This window comes from Castor canadensis, chromosome 3, assembly GCF_047511655.1.
Source record: "Castor canadensis chromosome 3, mCasCan1.hap1v2, whole genome shotgun sequence".
Classification (NCBI taxonomy): Eukaryota; Metazoa; Chordata; class Mammalia; order Rodentia; family Castoridae; genus Castor; species Castor canadensis.
Genome location: NC_133388.1, coordinates 148,877,615 through 148,901,502, shown reverse-complemented (window position 1 = coordinate 148,901,502; position 23,888 = coordinate 148,877,615). Strand labels below are relative to the sequence as shown.

Genomic DNA, 23,888 nt, shown 5'->3' with positions numbered 1-23,888 from the left:
TAAGTATAGAGAAAAGAGAATACACCAAAATCTTTAGGGCTGCTGACTTTTATTTTTATTTTATTATTATCATTTTTAAATTTGCATTTACTTACATGTGTATACATTATTTGGGCCACCTCCCTTCCCCCATCCCCCACTTACAGGCAGAACCTGTTCCACCCTCTTGTTCTCTGATTTTGTAGAAGAAAAAGCATAAAAGATAAGAAGAAAAAACATGGTGTTTATGCTAGTTTGAGATAAAGATAGCCATATAGGGATGTTCTTTGTGTTGTTTCCATGCACATGTGTATTACACCCACATTGGTTCATCTTTACCAGACTTCTTCACTACTTCTTAGTCCCGTTCCCATAGTGGCCTCTGCCAGTTTAAAATTACCTATATTTGCTCCTCTACAGTGAACACATCGACCACATTCAACTTTTAGGTTTCCTTCCCTTTCCCTATTCTTCCCGTGTGCATTCTGCCATTAGAGTGTGACCCATGTCCAATAATATTACTGCATTTGTCTTAGTTCTATAATCCACATATGAGGGAGGGCATGTGATTTTTGGCCTTCTGAGCCTGGCTGACTTCACGTAAGATTATGTTCTCCAGTTCCATCCATTTACTTGCAAATGACAAAATTTCATTCTTTGTGTATGAATAAAATTCCATTGTGTATAAATACCACATTTTCTTAATCCACTCATCAGTAGTGGGGCATCTTGGCTGTTTCCATAGCTTGGCTATTGTCAATAGGGCTGCAATAAACAAGAGTGTGCAGGTGCCTTTATAATAAACTGAGTCACATTCCTTCATGTTTATCTCTAGGAGTAGTATCACTGGATCATATGGCAGATCTATGTTTAGTTTTTTAAGAAGCCTCCATATTGTTTTACAGAGTGGTTGCACTAGCTTACATTCCCACCAGCAGTATATGAGGTTCATTTTTCCCCGCATCCTTGTCAACATTTGTTGGTGGTGTTCTTGATGATATCCATTCTAACAGGAATGAGGTGGAATTTTAGTTTTCTAAAATTCCTTTTACAGCAAGGGATTTGCGTTACCTTTATAGCCAGGGATGGTGAGCAATTTTTCTTGTGTGTTTTGGCCATTTGGACTTCTTTCTTTGAAAAAGTTCTGTTTAGTTCAGTTGCCCACATCTTCATTGGTTCATTGATTTTGGGGTAGTTTAGTTTTTTGAGCTCTCTGTATATTCTGGTTATCAATCCTTTGTCTGACATATAGCTGGCAAATATTTTCTCCCACTCTGTTGGTGGTCTCTTCAATTTAGAGAGCATTTCTTTTGTTGTGCAGAAGCTTTTTAATTTTATGTAGTCCCATTTGTCCAAATGAACTTTAGGATAGATTTTTCAGTCTCTATGATGAATATCATTGGGATTTTGATGGAGGTTGCATTGAACATGTAGATTGCTTTTGGTAGTACAGCCATTTTTACTATGTTGACTCTGCCAATCCACGAGCATAGGAGATCTTACTGCTCTCTGTAGTCTTCTTCCATCTTTTTCTTCAGGGGTTTGTAGTTCTCCTTGTAGAGGTCATTTATGTCCTTTGTTAAGTTTATTCCTAGTTATTTGATTTTTTTTTTTTGAGGATATTGTAAATGGAGTTGTTTTCCTCTATTCTTTCTCAGTTTTTTCATTGTTGGTACATAGAAAAGCTACTGATTTTTGTAAGTTGACTTTGTATCCTGCTACATTGCTGAAGCTGAATTACATTTATTGATTTGCATATGTTGAACCATCCCTGCATCCCTCAGATGAAATCAGGGTTTTTTTGGTCATGGTGAATGATCTTTCTGATATGTTGTTGGATTCAGTTTGCCATTATTTTATTAAGCATTTTTTGCATCAATGTTCATTAAAGAGATTGACCTGTAGTTCTCCATTTTGGATGTGTCCTTGTCCACTTTGGGGATGAGAGTAATATTGGATTCATAGAATGAGTTAGGAGAGTTCCCTCCCTTTCTATTTCATGGAAAAGTTTAAGGAGTGTTGGTATTAGTTCTTTAAAGGTTTGGTAGAATTCAGCAGAGAATCCATCAGGTCCTGGGCTTTTCTTTTTGGGGAGACTATTGCTTTTTCAATTTTATTACATGATATAGATCTGTTTAGGTGGTTAATATCATCTTGGTTGAGTTTTGGATGGAGGTACGTATCTAGAAATTTGTCCATTTCTCCAAGATTTTCAAATTTATTAGAAGTAAGTTCTCAAAGTAGTCTCTGATGATTCCCTGGATTTCCGTGGTATTTGTTCTTATCTCTCCTTTTTCATCTCTGATTTTGCTGATTTGGGTCTTTTCCCTCCTCATTTAGTCAGATTTGTAAGGGACTTGTCCATCTTGTTTATTTTTTCAAAGAACCAGCTTTTTGTTTTGTTGAGTCGTTGTGTGGGGTTTTTTGTTTTGTTTGGTTTGGTGTCTATTTCATTAATTTCTGCCCTTATTTTTATTATTTCTCTCTTTCTGCTTGTTTTGGGTTTTGCTTGTTCTTGTTTTTCTAGGAATTTGGGATTTAACTTTAGGTCATTTATTTGAGATCTTTCTATGCTTTCAATATATGCACTCATGGCTATAAACTTTCCTTTTAGGACTGCCTTTGCTGTGTCCCATAGGGCCTGGTAGGTGGTGTTTTCATTTCATTAGCTTCCAGGAAACTTTTTATTTCCTCTATTATTTTTTCTATGACTCTGTCCATTGAGCAATGTGTTATTCAGCCTCCAATTATTTGCATATTTTCTGTTGTTGTTTTTGTTGTTGTTTTAATGCATTGTGATCAGATAGAATGCAAGGAATTATTTCTATTTTCTTATATTTGCTGAGGATTGCTTTGTGCCCTAAGATATGTTCAATTTTGGAGAAAGTTCCATGGGCTGCTGAGGACAATGTATATCATGCTGTTACGGATAAAATATTCTGTAGACATCAGTTAGGTTCATTTGACTTATGGTATCATTTAATTCTAGGATTTCTTTGTTGAATTTTTGTTTGGATGACCTATCTATTGGTGATAGAAGGCTATATTTTTTATTGTTTTATTATTCATATGTTCATACAAGGCTTGGGTCATTTCTCCCTCCTGCCCCCACCCCCTCCCTTACCACCCACACCACCCCCTCCCTCTCCTCCCCACCCCCTCAATACCCAGCAGAAACTATTTTGCCCTTATCTCTAATTTTGTTGAAGAAAGAGCATAAGCAATACTAGGAAGGAACAAGGGTTTTTGCTGGTTGAGATAAGGATAGCCAAACAGGGAGTTGACTCACATTAATATCCTGTGCATGTGTGTTACTTTCTAGGTTAATTCTTTTTGATCTCACCTTTTCTCTAGTTCCTGGTCTCCTTCTCCTATTGGCCTCAGTTGTTTTTAAGGTATCTGCTTTAGTTTCTCTGCATTAAGGGCAACAAATGCTAGCTAATTTTTTAGGTGTCTTACCTATCCTCACCCCTCCCTTGTGTGCTAAAGCTTTTATCATGTGCTTACAGTCCAATCCCCTTGTTGTGTTTGCCCTTGATCTAATGTCCGCATATGAGGGAGAACATACGATTTTTGGTCTTTTGGGCCAGGCTAACCTCACTCAGAATGATGTTCTCCAATTCCATCCATTTACTGGTGAATGATAACATTTCGTTCTTCTTCATGGCTGCATAAAATTCCATTGTGTATAGATACCACATTTTCTTAATCCATTCATCAGTGGTGGGGCATCTTGGCTGTTTCCATAACTTGGCTATTGTGAATAGTGCTGCAATAAACATGGGTCTCCCACCACCACTGTGTTGGAGTCTATATGTGATTTTAAGTCCTTTAATATATGTTTGATGAAACTGGGTGCAGTAACATTGGGTGAATATAGGTTAATAATTGTTATTTCCTTTTAATGTATTGCCCCTTTTAATAGTATGAAATTTTCTTCTTTATCTTGTTTGTAGGTTTGAAGTGTATTTTGTCTGATATAAGTATTGCTACTCCTGCCTGTTTTGGGGGGCATTGGCTTGGTAAATCTCCTTCCAGCCTTTCACCCCAAGCCAGTAATAAGATGGGTCTCTTCTAAACAACAGATTGTCAGATCTTCCTTTTTAATCCAGTTTGTGAAACTATGTCTTTTGATGGGGGAGTGGAGTCCATTGACATTCAGTGTTACTATTGATAGGTATGTGGTGATTCCTGCTATTTAGTTGTTTTTGTTGTTTAAGGATTTGATTGTGTGCAGCCAAATCAATGCTACTCTCTGACTACTTGTCTTTTCTTCTCCTGTGATTTGATACTTCCTGTCCTCTCATGCTTTTGTTTGTTTTCATCTTCTTTGTGTAGAATTCCTTGTAGAATCTTCTGAGGTGGGGGCTTGGGGGTCATATATTGTTTTAGTTTTAGTTTCTGTTAATTGTGGAAGACATTTATTGCTCCATCAATTTTGAATAATAGTGTTGCTGTGTAGAGTATCCTAAGGCTGAAGTTATTTCATTCTGTGCCCAAAATACCTCATTTCATGCCCTTCTTGCTTTTAAGGTTTCTGTTGAGAAATCTGCTGTTATTTTGATGGGTTTACCTTTATATGTTATTTTTTTTTCTCTCTTACAGCCCTCAATATTCTTTCTCTCTTCTCTGTGCATGTTGTTTTAATGATACTATGTCATGGGGAATTTCTATTTTGGTCAAGTCTATTTGGTGTCCTGGAGGCTTTCTGAACCTGAATAGGCAAAACTTTCTCAAGATTTGGGAAGTTTTCCATTATTATTTTATTAAATATATTACATTTCCCTTTGGCTTGCACCCTTTTCTCCTTTTTCAATGCCCATGATTCTCAGGTTTTGTATTTTGATAGAGTTGCTGAGTTCTTGCATATTCCTTTCACATCTTTTGAGTTGTTTGACTAAGATTTCTTCTGTTTTTTTCTTTAATTTCTATTTTATCTTCAAGCTCTGAGATTTTGTCTTCCACTTGGTCTAGTCTGCTGGAGGGCCTTCCACTGTGTTTTTTATTTTACCAAAGGGGCTTTTTATTTCCAGGATTTCTGTTTGATTCTTTTGTCTGAAGTTTTCAATATCTTTGTTCAACTCCTCTTTTATGTTTCATGTTGTCACCTTCAATTCATATATCTCTTTTTTTTAAAGTGTCCTTTGTTTCACTTTGGTATCTATTGAAGTCCTCTCTGAGTTCATTTACTTGTTTCTGTGTCTTCTCATGTTCTTTATTTTTGGTGTCTTGAAATTTCTTAAATGCACCTTGTACATTTTGGTTAACCAAGTCTAGTATCTGCTCCATGAATTTGTCAGTGATTTCTTCCAAGATTTCCTCTTTGAGGGGACTTTTTTGTGGGCATCACTGGGCTCCTTAGTAACATTTATCATTGTTTTGTTGGGGTCAGGAACTGAGTTTCCATTTTCTTCATTTCCCACTGAATACTGTATTGAATCATTTTTTTTAAGAGTATAGTTTCCATCTCTTCTTCTTCCCATTGCTCCACTTGGTGCTGTGCAACTATGTTCTTGATATGTTAGCTGGTGGTTTTAATTGCCTGTTTTCTTTCCCTTGATTTAGTTTTTGTATTGTGACTGACTTGGTTGTTGTCTAGGTTGATGTGCTCTTTCTGTCCATGGCCTGGAGGTTTAATTTAGCAATAACAAATTCACTGGTTCAATGCCAGACCAGTTGTTTACATATTATATAGCAAACCCCTTGGTGATAATATCTATATACAGTGAGAGTTGGGTGGTAATGGTTGTTTGGTTAAAAATTGAAACTTGGGTAATTGGTAAAGATGGCATTAAAATGGGGGACAGAAAGAGGAGGAGTGGGTGGGAGAAGAGGTATGTAGGCTGCTGGGTTTTGTGGCCCTTATGTGTGTTAGGGTGCATTTCCACTGCTGTCATGGAAGGTGCTTGTGTCAGGAATTGCAGGGGCCTGGGCTTGTGTATGGTTGGTACAGTAGGCTAGTCAGTGGGTAGTGAGTGTGTAGGATGAAGAGGTAGTGTGGTGAGAGGTTAGAGAAGGATAGGAGGGGGAGGCAAAGACAGGGTGAGAATGTGGATGAAAGGGGCAGAAAGAGTAGTTGGGAGGGAGAACAATGGATTGTAGCATAAGAAAAGGAGGAAAGTGATGGTAGTAAGAATAAGGATAAGAAAATAGTGATGGTGAAGTTAATAATACAAAAAAAAAAAGAAAAGAACCAGGTACAGCAACAACAAAATTTTCAGTCTGCTCAGTAAGAATTCTGGACTTACTCTTCTGGCTTCCAATCCTGGTATTGGTCCTTGGTATTCTGGACTTTATGGGGGAGGGTTCTGCCCCTCTTGTCAGACACCTTGGGGTAGAATTTGCTAGAGGGTTTTTTTTTTCTTTTTTTTCCACTTTCCTTGGTCTTATGGGACATCCATTGCAAGTGGGAGCTCTGAAGTGGTCTTATGAGGTGACTGACTTTTGAGCAGTATTTGGATCCTTCTGTCCACAGTGCAGATTGTGATTGGGACCTGAGGTAACTCACTGTTGGATCTGCAGATTTGGGAGGCTTTGAAACCAGCGGTGGGGAGAAATGGCATGCCACTTTTCTCAAGGCAGACACTTCCTAAGACTTGGTTTAGTGCCAGTGGGGCACAGGGAGGCACTAAACCTCCCTGGATGGAGGAAAGCAGGATGTAGCAGAGTTTGATTCTGGTCAGTGCTCTATCTTCTGCTTATTGAAATAAAGAAAAAAAAAAGGGAGAACCAGCCAGGGGGCTTTTTTCCCAGGGCAGACACACCCTGTTGGCTGTGCCATACCTGGATTTTTCCAGCTGTTAGGTGTAGTTAAAGGCTGATTTGAGGGTCAGTCCTTGAATTTTATGTGCACTTAATATGTTGGCAGTTATTAGTTTGTCTGGAAGCAATCCAAATTATTGAAGTGTAGTTCCCATGTCTTGAGGAGGGTTCTGGAGCCACAGAGCTTAAGAATACCAATTCCCTACTCTAACCACCATCTTGCATCTTGACCCCTATTACTTTTAAATGTAAAGAAATTTGAGAGAAAAAGTATGAAAGTCACAGTTACACAGTATAAAAAAAAATGTGCTTTTCCCCATAAAAAAAAATTGCAAGAACTTGCATTTCTTTGAATGATAGCTATCCTGTTGGAAATTTCTAGATGTTCCACTGTTCTTTCTTCCTTTCTATCCCCTTGTGGAGGTGGTGAAAAACAGAACTTTCTGGTGGTCTTCACAACTGTTTTGTACTCCCAAGACTTCTCTTTAAGGATCCTAAAATTTTCTCTTTTTTTTTTTTCTCTGTCTCACAAGTCGTCCTGACAAATGGTACAGGACTATGGGTGCAGTACACATCTTAAGTCTTTATTTACAGGATTACACTGCATCTACCGAGGTATTTATTTGGGATAAACATTCATTTTAACTCATAATGCTGTATGTATTAATCTAAATTTCAGAGAAACATGTGACTCCCATTCTAAAACCAACTTAGTTAGAAGTTTGAATGTCTGGCAGAAGATACAACTCCTAGAATTGTTTCTGTAATTCACAGGACTACTCCCCATCTATCTTGGTTTTTGATTGGGAGAAACATCCATCTTGCTCATAATCCTATATTATGCTGAAGTTTACAGAAACATTTAGCTCCCATTCTAAAACCAACTTAGTTAAAAGGTTGAACTTCTACCAATAGGTTCAACTCCTGGAATTGAGACATATTTCACAGGATTACTCCCTATATAACATGATTTTTGTTTGGAGGAAACATTCATTTTAGCTCATAGTGTTATATGTATCATTCTGACTTTCTTAGAAACATGCAACTCCCATTCCTTAACCAACTTAGCTAAAAGGCTGAATGTCTGGCAGTAGGTTCAACTCCTGGATTGGAGCCTGTATTTCAAAGGATTGCCCCTCATTTATCACTGTTTTTAATTGGAAGAAACATTAATTTTAGCTCATAATGCTGCATTATGCTGAATTTCATAGAAACATGTAGCTCTCATTCTTTAACCTACCTAGATGGAAGGTTGAATATCTGGGAGTAATATCAAGTCCTGGAACTAAGTCCATATTTCACTGGATTACCCCTCATCTAACACCATTTCTAGTTGGGGAAACACTCACTTTAGCTCATAATGCTGTATGCCTTATTCTGAATTTCATAGAAACATGCAACTCCCATTCTAAAACCAACTTAGGAGGTTGAATGTCTGAAAGTAAGTTTAACTCCTGGAATTGAGTCTGTCTTTCTCAGGATTACACACTATCTATCATGGTTTTTGATTGGGTGAAACATACATTTTAGCACTTTATGCTGTATTATGCAAAATTTCATAAGAACATATACTCCCATACTGTCAGTATTAGGTAACAATTTGCTGTTTATACTTTTCAGTTTTGTTCAGGGTGGAATTCAATCTGCCTAGGGGCTGCACTGGATTATGTTCCAGGGGGCTAGGTAGGGAAGTTGTGTGTAGTGTGTGTTGCTCACCAGTTGGTTCTGCAGATTTACACAGGCAGCTTTCAAACTGACCAGTGGAGAGAAATGGTATGCCACTTTTCTTAAGGCAAACACCTACTGGGACTGGGTTCAGCATGGTGGGGCATAGGGAGGCTTTCCACAGGTTAGGTGTCCAGGATGTCTCAGGGTCTTCTGCTTTTTGAATAAAAGGAAAGAAAAGGGAGAAATGGCCAGGGGGCTTTTTTCCTAGGGCAGACAAACCCTGTTGGGTTGTGCCATGCTGGGTTTTTCCCAACTATTAAGTACAATTAAAAGCTATTTTAAGAATGTGGTATCTATACACAATGGAATTTTATGCAGCTATGAAGAAGAACCAAATGTTATCATTCGCTGATAAATGGATGGAATTGGAGAACATCATTTTGAGTGAGGTTAGCCTGGCCCAAAAGACCAAAAACCATATGTTCTCCCTCATATGCGGACTTTAGATCAAGGGCAAATACAACAAGGGGATTGAACTTTGATCACAAGATAAAAGCGAGAGCACACAAGGGAGATATGAGGATAGGTAAGACACCTAAAAAATTAGTTAGCATTTGTTGCCCTCAACACAGAGAAACTAAGGCAGATACCTTAAAAGCAACTGAGGCCAATAGGAGAAGGGGACCAGGAACTAGAGAAAAGGTTAGATCAAAAAGAATTAACCTAGAAGGTAACACACATGCACAGGAAATTAATGTGAGTCAACTCCCTGTATAGCTATCCTTATCTCAACTAGCAAAAACCCTTGTTCCTTCCTATTATTGCTTATGCTCTCTCTTCAACAAAATTAGAGATAAGGGCAAAATAGTTTCTGCCGGGTATGGAGGGGGTGAGGGGGAGAGGGAGGGGGCAGGGTGGGTGGTAAGGCAGGGGGTGGGAGTAGGGGGGGAAATGACCCAAGCATTGTATACACATATGAATAATAAATAAATAAATAAAATAAAAGCTGTTTTAAGGGTCAGTCCTTGAATTTTATGTGCACCTAATGTGCTGGTGGCTATTATTTTGGCTAGAAACAATCAGAATTACCCAAGTGTAGCTATCCCATCTCACAGTGATTTCTGGAGTTATGGAGCTCAGGAATTCTGATTCCCCACCCTATCCACCATCTTGGAGCTCCCAGCTGCTACTTTTAAATGGCTACCCAAGAGTCCAAGGACACCAACAAGTTCAACCTAAACATGTAAAAGTAAACCAAGAGTGGTATAATTGCTTCTTTGGAAAGAGAAATTTTCAAGGACAAAACTGTTCCCCAAAATGTCAAAAGCTTCAAAATTTTTCATTCATTTCTTCATTCCTTTATTTTCATTAATATTTACTGGACTCTTAGTATATTCCAGGCCCTAGTTATGTCCAGTTGCTAAGCAAAATCAACCCTGTCCTCAGATGGATTACCATTTAATCAAGTAGAATAACTTTAAATAAAGGACCTAAGAAATGTTATGTATTACTTGAAAATGTGGTGTCATATTAGGATGTAAGTGCTAGAAAAGGTTCCCTGGGTGTAATAATTAGGAAGTTATTTGCATCTTTTGTGCTGTTTGCCTTAATGGAAAGAAGTGAAATTGCCACCACACTTCCATGAGCTAAAAATGAATGTAAGGAAAAGATGTGGAATAGAGCAATGTAGGTGACTCTATGAGAATCTCAACTATGACAAACAGTAGGGCAATAACTACAAGAAAAAATCCATAGAAGTTTTTTTGTTTTAATGGGTAATAGGGTGGCACATAGTTTAGACTAAGGTTGGAAGAAACCAGTAGAGAGAAATAACTATAAAGAAAAAAATGAGAAAATAATTCATGAAGTTGGCTAAAATTAATTAAATTTTATATATTGCAGGTAGATTCAAATGAGCTAAAGAGACATTACAGAACTTCTACAAAATTTCAGGTAGGTGACTCACAAAATAATTTCAAACCTGTTCAAGTAACCCATTACTATTTTTACTTTAAGTTGCATTTCTACAAATGACTCATCTTCCTTTATAACAAAGTTCATACAGAGGAGGTTTTATTGGACAAAGGCAGACCTGAAGCATTTTTTTTGTTTGGGGGGGTTGGGGGTGGCTCCCCCTTTGGTTGTAGGCAGCTCAGACTGACTTCAAACTCATTATATTGTGCAGATGGCCTCAAACTCACCCTCCCAACTGGGTATAGGTGTGAGCCACCACATTTGGTTCAAGACCTGAAGTTATCATTTCTCAATAACTTTATAATATATTCCCCTGTATGTGCAAACGGGTAATTCAATATATGGTTCTTTATTAAGCAGATCAAACTAAGTGCCCATTTAAATTCTATGTTAAAACATCAGTAAAGGAGTATGTCTTGTTTTGGTTACAGAATCCTAGTCTCCAATTCCTGTAGACTAATGATGTAAGAGTCTGAAAAATTATTTGAACTATCTAAAAAACATCCTTTTCTCATCTTGTTTTATCACCATAAAATGATAAAGTGTAAAGAGGAAATGCAAAAGACAAGAAAGTAGACTGGCAGAGTGACTCAAGTGGTAGAGCACCTGCCTAGCAAACATGAGAACTTGGGTTCAACCCCAGTACTGAAAAAAAAAGACAAGAATTTACTGTTTATGAATGCTCCTTTTCTTCTTCACTCTGAAAAATAAGCAGAGATTGGAGATGATCCAAGATTACCCAGTCTGGATGCAAGAACTCCAGCCTCCTGCTGCAAGGATAGTAATTTCATCACTTCAAATTTTGTTTAAAAACTCTGGATTTAGGTCCCAAATTGTCCCTATTAGATAGGTAACTTAAGTATTTATATGTACCCTATATTTCAAGACCACATAAAATTTAATGAAAATAAATAACCTATTTTATATTAAATAATTTCTTGCTATTGCAAGCAGGAAAGTATTACAACAATGATGTTGTCATTTCATAATTACCAAGGTAAGAGAAGACCAGAATAATGTAAACATATGACAAGTTTTAAAATTTGTTACTGTAATAGCATAGTACTTTCAACATCTTCTCCTATCAGAGCTTCTAGTTACAGAACTGATTCTTCCTTCTCTCTCTTAGCCTGCACAGTGTCTGGATAAAAACTTACATTGCAGTAAATTGATAGCAAAATGGTGCTACATAGCAGGAGAAAGCACTGGAGAACCTAGATCAGTCACACCAATCTGATCCACTCTGAATGCTGGAGAATCATCTGAACCCAAAATATATTACTGCAATGAATGTGCAATGGTTTCAAAGAAAATCACAAGTTGGTTTGATTTTTAGTTCCAAAGTCTCATATTTAAAAGACTATTAAAATGTATTTTAATATTAGCACCCAGACCATCACTGAATTATATGAGCAAGCTCAGCAAAAATTTCAGCAAAGGCAGTGCCTAGGGAGTGATCAGATGCATGAGGTAGGAATGAAATACATTGGAAGTTGGCTACAAAATAGTGTGCTTGTTTTCATGGCACTGGTTTACCTTTCAATGGCATCATGCATATTTAACTAAAGGCAATATTAGATTAAGCAATAAATAATTCATTGTGGCTGGTCAATTTTTACACACATTGGTATAAATATGGTCAATGCCCAAAAAAGCATGTAAACACAATATAATAATAAATACATTCTTCCAACAGTTGGATATTGCATCAGTAATACCATTTGATGTTTTCTACCTCTTCTTTGGGTTTAATCCAATATTTAGAGCAAATAGGATATTAAAGGTAAGAAAACTACATTTAACTACCTTCTCCTTACAATAATGGAAAAATTGAAGCAGCTTAAAATATTCTAAAATTACCAATGTTCTTATTTTTTTCAAGCTGTCTTCCATTTTTCTGCCCTTATCAATGATATGGTTTTTTAATGGGTAAAGGAATGTCATTGTTTCTACTGATGGAAATTGTTTCTGGTTGCTTGTATGTTATATGTCAAAACAGGTATTTTTATAACCTAAAATAGCAATACTGCTGTACTTCGAAATATAACTATGATTACAAATGAATCTTTTATAACTTTTTTCCATTTGCTCTTTTTTTTAATCAAACAATTACTTAATGCCTGAAATAGGAACTATAAAATGAGAGATTTAGGCTAGGTTTCCTTTAAGTTATCTTACACATATAAAATTCTACAATTCTAGAAAAAATGTAAACATATTTTTGCATCACAAAATTACATACATGCTTGGATATCACTAAAATGTTTACCAAAAGGGAAGTAGTTAAAAGTACATGTATTTTGTAGATTTTTTAAAAATTAATAAAGAGGCCAAGTACAGTCATAAGTAAGCTCATGCCTGTAATCCCAGCTACTTGAAAGGCAGAGATTGGGAAGATTGCAATTGGAGGTCAGCCCAAGCAAAAAGCCAGCATGACTGAATCTCAACAACAAAAATTCCCAAAAACCTGGGCATTGTGGCATGCATCTGTCATGTGTAAGTGGGAGGAACTAAGTCCAGGCCCCCATAAAGCAAGAAAGGTTGGTGTGGTACGGCACCTGTCTAGCAAGTACAAGGCTCTAAGTACAAACCCCAGTACCATTTTAAAAAATGATATATAAAAAGGAAATCTTTCTCTTTTTCTTTTTAGACAAGGTTTCACTGTGTAACTTACATTGGTCTTGAGCTTGTGGTCCTCCTTCCTTAGTCTCCCAAGTGCTAGGACTACAGCATTGCACCACCACACCCAGCAAGACGAAATTTTCTGTCTACTAAATATGAACAGACCTCCAAGATAAACTGCTAAATAAAAAGGGATTAAAAAGCTAGATACAGAACAGTTTACAGACCAATGCTAATTTCTATAATACAAAAAGAAAAAGTATGAAAATTTTCTGTATTTGCATTAATACCAAAAGACTACAAAGAAAGAAAAAACTAATAAAAGTGGGAAAAAGAAGAAAGAGGGAAAATAAGGATGGATGGAGTAAGCATGACCAAGAGTTTTGAACGCATGTATTTCATATTGATTTTGAACTATGTAAATGTATTACCTACTCAAAAAGATTCTAAATCATGAATATTTCATAGTTCATAACTTTATTGGGTACCTAAATTTGAGACGAATCAGAGTTTAAAATTTCATATAAAATTTTAAGAATAGCAATGATAAATTGTGCTTCCAAAGATAATCTTAAAAGAAACAGAAAAGATTTTATGAAATTTGGTTGATTATCTTTTTTGCACTTTGAGGAGATAAGATAGTATAATCTGGTGACACTGGTGGACCCTAACCACAAGAATAACAGTAGCTCTCATTCCTTTAGTCTACTCTTGGGGCTACATACTTCACTAAACTTTGAGTCATTTATTTCATCTATCCCTACCAACAACTTCATTGTAGAGATGAAGAGAGCGGGAATTAGCATAGTGAAAATACCTGTTTAGATACACGGTTGGTTGGGGGGCAGTATCTGGACTCTATCACAACTTTATCTGTCTCCAGATTCTCTTCTGTAATTGGATTGGCAGATAAACATCAGGTAGAAAAGGGCTTCCCTTCCATGCTCACGATTTCTCCAAGTTAAAAGTGTCTTTACTCCATATATCCACATACCCAACACAACTCTAGCAGCTTCTGGTTTGACTTAGATGTGAGTACAGATTGAGACAGAACACACATTACAAGGGTAACAAGGATCAAGCCATCCCTCATCAAATTTCTGGTCTCACATGGAAGTTACAGGAGGCACTTGCTCAATATAACCAATTTTTTAGAAAAACCAGTTCCTATGGATCAAAGAGTTGACTGACATTATAATAAAAGTTTATGAAATGCTAAGTCTTCACAAGCCATTTCTATAGATTTAAGATGTTGGAGAGCAGGGTTTTTTAAATATTGGAAATAATGAAAGTCAACATTGATTTTCATCATTGATAAGGCTTTCTTAGCCTTATATTCCTATAATTCACTTGTTTATAAGGGTATTATTTGAGTGGGCAATTCTCCAGGATAAATATTTATCATTTATCTGTCTTCAAGTTACAAATAGGAAAACAAAATAAGAATGATAAATTTTCTCTTAGGCTAAATTTTAAATATTGCCCCTTTGTACAAACTTCTATTAAGAGAACAGTAAACAAGTTACCACATCCTGAAATTATTATAATCAGAGTATTTGAGGGATATTTTCTTACTCAGGATTTTTATTTTTTTGTGAATACACCGTTCATAGCTTTATTCTGATGGCACCATCAGTGTTACCTTGTCCCCTTTGGTCTCCTGGACCCCTCTAGGATAATATCCAGAAGCAGAAGACAGTAAGAATGTATACTAAGGACTTTCCTGAGCTCTTCTCTGTTTTAATTCTCAATAGAAGTATGCTTTCATGGGAAATGAAATATGCTATACTCAACACCTTCCAACATTTACACACTGCTATAGATAATTCAATTCAGCAGTGTCTGTGAGATGTGGCACTGTGTGGGAAACAGATGTGTGACCCAACTCGCTGTCCTGAGGAAAGTTGGATCTTGTGGAGTTCTACTTCCACACCAAGGGCAGCCAGTCTGAGGAAACTGGCCCAGGGATGTGATCTCAGTAACTGGGTTAGAAAGCCCACCAAGGCACAAGTCCCTGGCTGCTGTGAAGGAGGAGGATCGTACACAGTGGGAGAGAGTCTGCATTGAGAAGTAGGTAGATAAGGGGATGTTCTTCATTCTGAAAGGAGTCAGAGTAAAATGGAGAGGTTTCCTCTTAACTTACTCAGGAATTTTAGAAAAGCGAATCATTTGTTATACTTCTAGTTTAAAAGTTATTGATAGTTCATATATTATCTTTAATCCCAAATGTTCTATTGCAGTCATTTCTAGATTGGATGAATTTTGAGCTAAGCAATCTCTAATGTCCCTTATGTCTACAAGATCCTACAATTCCAAATTCATTAAATAAATTAACTCATTTGCACACAACTCTTTCAGGAGGCATGTCCTCTAGTTGTATGTTTTACAGATGAGGCAACCAAGATACAGAAGTAGTAAGAGACTTTTCCAAGGTCACACAGTAAGTGGCAGCATAGAACTGGCATTTGGTTCTGGGATTCATGGTTTTAGTACTGTGTTACAATGCATACAGTAATGAAGGAGGAAGAGGAGAGGAGGGGCAAGAAAGCATGGAGGCAGTAAGAGCTGAGATAAAAATAGAAATAAGCAGGAAAGAACCTAGAGGGAAATGGCAACTCTGGATTACATCACATCAACTCATTGTACCTTTGGATAACATCAACAGCTAGCTGATGCCAACACTTACTGGACTTCCAATTTTGTCAAAATAAATGTCTACTGGATCTTGCTTAAAAACATGCTAATGTTGAGCAATATGATGTTTCTATCTATGACTTCAACGTATGACATTATACTTTTGCTCTTTTACTTAAGTTTGGGGGAGTGCGATTTTAATTATTGTGAAATAGAGTTCTATCGCACACTTTGAAAAAGACAGTATGATTGATTTTCAACAATCACTACAAATAAGATTATAACTAGAAGGTAGAAGTAAATAAATCAAGAAACACTAGAGGTTTGGCAGTATGCTGCCCAGAGGAAAATACCACTGCACGGGACCTCAACTTTATAAAAGCATGCAGATACAATTACTGCCACCAAGAAATGATTTCTATTTTACATAGTTTTGTCTAAATAGATATTTCTGAAGCTAACATATTTTGTATTTGTTTTGCTTATTTCCTACATAGTACTATTCATTTTTTGAGTTTAATCATCACCTAGAGTCTATAATGGACAAGGCACATGTCTACAGGTAACGTATCACCTTATATTTGCAAGAAATTGAGAAAGCAATGGTACAACATTTTAGTCAGCATTTGGGGGAAAATGGTCACCCTGTTCAAGACAAGTGATAATTTCAGATTTTGGCTAAATAAAGTATAAGGATATGATCTCAAGGAGATTTTGATATTTCAAGTGACATAAAGATATAAAAGTCAAAACAGATTTTAGAAAACACTGGAGTGAAAAATGAGACTCAATACCTCCTTCTTTCAAAGCAGTACAGATTAGCATGCTCTTTTGTAAGTCAACTTTTTATCTCTCTCATGCAATTCATTCACTCATAATCTAAAATTTCACTCTTTGCTGTATGAACTTCTCTTGCACAGAGACCTCTAGTCACAGTTCATCGCAGCAAGTCCCATGAGATTTTCAGAGATATCCAGTTAAATCAGCATGGCATATTTTATGTGACTCAAAAATCAAGAGATGACCCTTGAGGCATGTCTTTCACAGAGTTGACTCATACCATCTGTGAAAAGAAAGGAAAAATAAAATTTTTACACTCTGTCAGTCCCAGTCAAGACACTGCAGCCAGACTACATGCAGTGGTACCATCACTTTCTACTGTACTAATGAGAGTTAGCAGTTGGCAAATCTAAAACAAGGGGATTCAGTGGAGACTTAGAGCAAAAGAAAAAAATGTTCAAGTAGGCTGTATTCCAGAAACCACATGAATCCTTCCTTTGCATTTATTCTCCCTGACAGAGTCATTCGAACAATTGGATACTTGCTGTTTATTTTGCACATTAATGCCTGTATTTATTACTGGGCCTCCAACTATGAAGGAATTGGCACAACTAAATGGGTATATAATGGCAAAGGAAACAAGTAAGTTGTAATTTTGAAAGAAACTTTTATTTATTCCTCTTAATTTTCTGTTTCAGTGTGTGAATTTTATTAAATCAATGTTTTTTTAACTATTGGTTACTACTATCAATTCATAGACCATAAAACCTCTTTAGTATGTAACAATGTTTTTAAGTGACTATGAGTATAGAATAGAAAATATCAAAGTCTGTCTGATAGTTGGGGTGTGTTGTGTGTGTGTGTGTGTGTGTGTGTGTGTGTGTGTGTGTGTATGTCCTGGGTTGGCCTGTGATATGTATTTCTTACTCTAGGTGATTATCAAAAAAGTTTGGAAGCATCTGCTTTAGATAACTGAGTAGTAAGGCAACTTTTAATAACTCTAATACTGATTGTTAGTAAAGAACAATGTTAATTTAGAGGGCAGGTGCAGTGGCTAATTAGTTTACTACTGAAGGGTTTTATGGGTTTATGAGTCAGCTATAACCACAAACAAAGAGTAGCAAGGAATATAAATAAAACTTGACAATTAGGTTTATGCAAGTATCCCAGGAATAAAAGAGATCATTTGGAAACTTTAGTGCAAAAAAATCAGGACTCAGTAATGGCAACTGGGATATTTAACAGCAAATTTTCCTTTAGGTAGATACAAGCGCCTGATATAAAGTTGACTACACTATCTTTCTGCTCCAGTGAAATATCATTGAACAGATTGTAAGATGATTTCCCTACTGGAAAAAAGGATGCCCCAGCATTGCTCTGAAGGGCAACACACAGCAGACTTCGGATGAAGAAAACATATACCATACAGCAAAGAAAGCAAAAATATCTTATAAAATTACACACTAGCTAGAAGAAGTTGGATATGTGAAAAGGATTATAACATTTTTTGAACTTTTAACCAGAACTGATTTCATAAAACTTATAGTCTGAAGGCCCACTGATTGTGAAGACATACACAAAGGAAATCTAGTTCTGAATCACCAACCCTTTAAGTTCATAACCAAATTTGATTAAAAAGTAATTATCTTTAGAACATGAATTAGCTTATGTATGCATTTATTTTGATGCAAATAATTTTAGAAAATAAATTACACATTCATCACTATAGCTAAAATTTAAAAGGTTGATATTGCCAAGTTTTGTGATAAGACTGATATGTTAGAGTTTTTGTCGTTGTGACAAATACCTGACAGAAACAACTTAATGGAGATAAGGTTTATTTTGGCTCATAGTTTCTGAAGTTTCAGGCTATGGTAGACTGACTCCATTACTGTGGGCCCAAGATGAGGCAGAATATCATGGCAGCTGGAGGGAGTTGGTAGGAGGCTGTTCACCTCATGGTAGCCAGGAAGCAGGGAGAGAGAAAAATACCTACTACCGGGCTCTCTTCTTTTTCCCCTTTTATTCCATCCAGTCTCTGGTGCCATCCACATTCAATCCAAGTCATCCCTCCTTATTTAATCCTCTCTTGAAACATCCTCACAGACATATCCACAGGGACACTTTACTGATCTTTTAGGTACTTCTCAACCCAGTCAAGTTGATAAGCAAGATTAACCATCATAACTGACAACATCAATTGTTGTAATCTACTAAATCTCTCATACATTGGCAGGAAAGCAAAATGGTACAACAATTCTGGGAAAGATCAGGCATTTACTTTTCAAACTAAACCTGTATGCACCTTACAACTCAAAAATTCCAAACCTAGATATTTACCCAAGAAAATTTAAAATACATATCCAGAGAAAAAGCTTGTATAAGAATATTCATAGAAGCTCTGTTCATAACCAAAAAACTTAAAAAAGCCTAGATATTCTTTCATAAATGAATAGATTTTTTTAAACAGTACTATATACCTATAAAAGATACTACTCAGCAATATAATGGAACAAATTACTGATACACAACATGAATAACTCTCAAAACCATTATGCTGACTGAAAGATCTCTTACACAAAAGTGTCTATACTGTGGGGTTTCATTTATGTGATAGAAAAAACTCAGAACAGTGGCTGCCTCTTGAGCACTGGGGATAAGGACTTACTAGGAAAAGGACCAAGAGAAGTTTCTGACGTTATGGTAATATTTTGTATCTTGATAGGTGTTTGGTTTACACAGGCATTTGTCAAAAAATTCATCAAATGATACAAAAATCAGTATCATCTTATACTAATTATCCAAAAAGGAAATTTTTAAATGATCCTATTTACAAAACTATCAAAAGAAACAAAATGCTAAGAGGTCCAAAACTTACATGTGAAAAACTATAAAATAAAAATGAAAGAAATTAAAGCAGGAGCAAATAAATGGCAAGACATCTGTGTTCATAGATTAGAATAATTAATATTATTAACATATTCAAAATACCAAAGAGATCTACAGAATTGATGCAAACCCTGTCAAAACCCCAAAGGCAGACCAGGAACTAGAGAAAAGGTTAGTTTGAGAAGAATTAATTTAGAATGTAACACCTATGTACAGGAAAGCAATGCAAGTAAAATCCCTGTATAGCTATCCTTATCTCAACTAGCAAAAACCCTTGGTCCTTCCTATTATTGCTTATACTCGCTCTTCAACAAAACTAGAGATAAGGGCAAAATAGTTTCTCCCTGGTAGCCATGGGGAAAGATAGTCTCTTCAATAAATGGTGCTGGGAAAACTACATGTCAACATGCAAAAGAAAAAGTAGACCATTGTCTTATATCATACACAAAAAATAAGCTCTAATGGTTTAAAGATATAAATGTAAGACTTTAAACTATTAAGCTGCTAGAAGAAAACATATGAGAAATGTTTCATGACCTTGGTCTGGGTAATGACTCCAAAAACACAGGTAGCAAAAGCAAATATAGACAAGTGGGTTTACACTACTCTATAAAGCTCTGCCCTGCAAAGGAAACAACTACAAAAGAAGATATATGAATGAATGGTCAAAAAGTATATGAAAAGGTGCTCAACAGAATTAATTATCAGGGAAGTGCAAATCAAAACCAAAAAGAGGTATCATCTCAACCTAGTTAAAATGGCTGTAATAAAAAAGACAAGGATATGGAGAAAAAGGGACTATCCTATACTTTTGGTGGGATTGTAAATTAGTATAGCCATAATGAAAGAAAGTATGGAGGTGTCTTACAGAATAAAAATTGTCCTTTTGATTATAGCCAACCTAACTGGGTAAAATAATATCTCACGTGACTTTGATTTGCATTTCCCTGATGATTCATGTTATTGAACTTTTTTCATACACTTGTTCACCATTTGCATTGGCATGACTGGGGTTTGAACTCAGGATTATGCAAGCTAGTTTACCACTTGAGCTGCACCTTCTTTTGAGAGATGTCTATTCAGATTATTTACCTATTTTTATTCAAATTATTTGTCTCCTATTTTTGCTGGTGAGTTTTTTGAGTTCCTTTTATATTCAGAGAAGAGGAATTCCTGTTTTCACGGTAATTTTTTATAGCAAATTCCTCCTTATTGTTTTAACTTGGAGCAGTGTGTATATTTCATGTGCTACATAGTTCACAGATAGTCCATGTATTTAATCATTCAGATAAAATCTCCTTGAAAAGATCTATCTGCCCGGGGTGTAGATATTAGAGATGGACACTCTTGGCTAATTAAGCTAATCCTAGAAAATCAATATGATGCCATCTAATTAAATTACAAATCTTACCTTTGATTGTGCATGTCTGGGTATAGGACAAGACTGAGAAAAGAATCCAAAAATAAACCACAAAGCATCAGGGCAGAAAACTTCCAATTAACATCACATAATATTTAATACAAAAAAAAAGTTCAAGGATAACCCTTGAGATTTGGAAAATCAATACCAAAGTTTCACATTTTGCTGTTCTTTTTAACACCTATAAATAAGAAAATGAAGGAAGGTAATTTGTGTGTTTGTTCCTGTTAACACTATAGTAACCTTGGAAGGGACAGGAATCCCAGAACACTTCTAATGGAACTGACAGTGTAGGGAGAAAATCTAGTCCCTGCCCATTTTGGAGCAAAAGTATGTTTAATAAATTTGCTTAATTTAAAGAGACCCACAGGTCCAGGACCTGTGACCAAAATAAATTAGGTAATAAGAACTTATAAATTTGAATTTGAAAAGTTAAAATGCAATCCATAAAATTACTTTCATAGTGCTTCAAGGTGGTTCTCTTTGACATCAATTTCACTTTAATATTAGTAAATCCAAGGAAGCCTGCTAGAAAAAAATTACACAGCGGTAATAACTTTTACTCTCACAGAACAGGGGTTTCAAACCCTACCAATGACTTAATTTTTTTTTCTGTTCCTATAGCCATTGGTTTAAAAAAAATAAAAAAAATCCATGCCCTTCAAAGGGTATTGAATTTTTAAATGAGTGATTTCTTTCTGTATCTGTCTTTATTTGAATGTTGACTTTAGTTTGTTTCATTCTTTGTAAACTCAACTTCTTAATATTTGCAGATCCTAAAATCACAAACCATTTTCACAAGAAAAAAGATTACCCTTGTTTAAAGATTAATACACAGTTATCTAAAGTGCTATTATTATAGATGACTCACTAGCATAAGAAATAAAAGCCTGACTAGGACAAGATTTTGTAAAAACTTCTTGTTTTCTGTGTCTACTATGAACACTATAATAGATAGTTTGGACCTACTAAATCCAAATACCTCTCCATAAAATATTTGAAAATGGAGCTGGTGGAGTAGTTCAAGTGGTAGAGCACCTACCTAGCAAGTGCAAAGGCCTGAGTTTGAACCCTAGTACATCAAAAAAATAAATAAATAAATAACAAATTGAAGTTGTTCTTTATCCACAGGATTTTATTTTTAAGGATTCAAGAGGAATGTCTAACACAGGCTATAATCTCAGAACTAAATGGAGTATACCAACTGGTATACCTAATCGTGCACGAGAGTTGTAATATATGACTGTAACTATACAGTGGAGTTATAACAGTAACTTCCATTCCCACCTCACTATGGACTCCATGAGATCCATACACAAATGCAGCTAAATCAATACTCTGTCCTAATTATTGCCATATTCTTTTCTCTTCTTCTCTGTGTTATAGTGACCTAAGCCTCTTCATTTTCCAATTGTTCCAGCTAAGTACAGAATCCTTATCAAGTATCTTTCTGTGTATATTTGGTTTCTTCAATACTAAAGTTCTAGATAAATTACCTGTTACATCCAAGAGTAATTTCCCTATTACAATGTTGCTCAGTTTTTTTTGTCTCCACCATGGCTTGCATATTCAACACTACAACAAAATATGGGTGGAAACATAGTGAAGGTATCTCTTCTTTTTCAATCAGTATAAACAATTGGATCTGGACTATGAGGTTCTCTAGTCAGCATATACTTATCTCTATTATAGTCCCCCAAAGTTAATAGTGTGGTGGTTTGCTCTTCCTCAACTTGAGAAATGGATTCGAATTTCTCTTCCCTTGAATCTGAGCTGACTTTAGTGATCTGCTTCACAAATAAAGTGTAATAAGAAATTAAGATGCTATAGAACTTCTGGGTTATAGGAAAGCTTCTTGCTACTTCCTGGGCTGCTTTGCTCCAGGGCAGATGCAATGTAAGGAATCCATCACCCCTGAGACTGCCATGTTATAAAGAAGTCCAAACTAGTCATGTTGGAGACATAAATGGAAAGGGAGATACCCAGCCATTCCCCGTTATTCCAACTATCCCAGACCAGGCTCTAGCATGTGAGAGAAGAAGCTACAAGCAGACATTCTGTAGAGAAGAACAGAGGAATCCCCCTAACAGTAAAACTCTAGGTTCTAGTCAAAAGGCCTCAGCCACATCTTCCCAGATATCTCTAACCATTCAAATCACTGCAGCTGAGGTACCACTCATCATGGAACATAGGTGGATCATCTCTTCTGGGTCTTGCACAAATTCCTCACCCACAAAATATGAGCTGACTAAAACGGTAGTTGTTTTGTATAACTAAATTTTGGGGAAAGCTAGTAAAAGCCCTTCATGGGTTTTGCTTAGTCATTTCACATTGTTTGTTATGAAGTTTACATTAGTGTGTTTACCAGTGTTGCCTATATATAGAAAGATCTTGATTAAGAAAAAAAATGTTATTATTCAATAATAATCTATGTTCCCAAGCAAAATGGTTTTTCAGTGATATATAAAAAAGGAAAAATATATTTTCTCTTTTCATAGGTATCTGAGATGTTATTATTGGGCAGTTCGAACTTTAATTACCATTGGAGGCCTTCCAGAGCCACAAACCTCATTTGAAATTGTTTTCCAACTATTGAATTATTTTTCTGGAGTTTTCGTGTTCTCCAGCTTAATTGGTCAGGTAAGTTGAATGCGAATCCCTAGTTATACAATGTTTTGTTTTTGGAAGGCTAGCAAGTGTTTATAAATTTTATGGAAGAAAAATTGAAATCTTTCTATTTTTTCTCTTCCTCCTCCTCTTCCTTATTTTCCTCCTCCTCCTTCTTCCTTTATGACATTCCATCTATTTTAATGACATGAAGGAGAATATGATTGAGTCAACATTGTCTTTACATTTTTAAGCCATTACATCTATCAGAAGAGCTATTAGCAAAGTTCAGTAGTTTGGACTCTCAGAGAAAGTTATTTCTAAGTTAACTTCTTACCTGGAGCATCCTGAAAGCCCTTTAAAACTCTCTTATTTACTTAAACATCAAATGTTATCATAAAAACTCTGGCTTAAGAGGTCATTTAAATCAGAGACTATAAAATACCATCTTGAATAATTAATAAAGTGTTGTTTCATAGATGTTTGCTATGGCTTCTTGTCCTTAAAGAGATCACTGTCTAGTATGAAGGCAAATCAAGTACATAAATAGCTG

General features: G+C 35.9%; 1 protein-coding gene across 1 annotated transcript in view; it reads left to right on the top strand.

Moving 5' to 3' along the window:
• The window catches only part of Cngb3 (cyclic nucleotide gated channel subunit beta 3), a 148,158-nt gene that overhangs the window by 76,252 nt on the left and 48,018 nt on the right, over nt 1-23,888 (top strand). Inside the window, exons 7-11 of the mRNA XM_074066994.1 lie at nt 10,312-10,362; nt 12,080-12,166; nt 16,137-16,201; nt 16,939-17,061; nt 23,227-23,368. Coding sequence (XP_073923095.1) covers nt 10,312-10,362; nt 12,080-12,166; nt 16,137-16,201; nt 16,939-17,061; nt 23,227-23,368 — 468 coding nt within the window. The remainder of the gene's footprint in view (nt 1-10,311; nt 10,363-12,079; nt 12,167-16,136; nt 16,202-16,938; nt 17,062-23,226; nt 23,369-23,888) is intronic.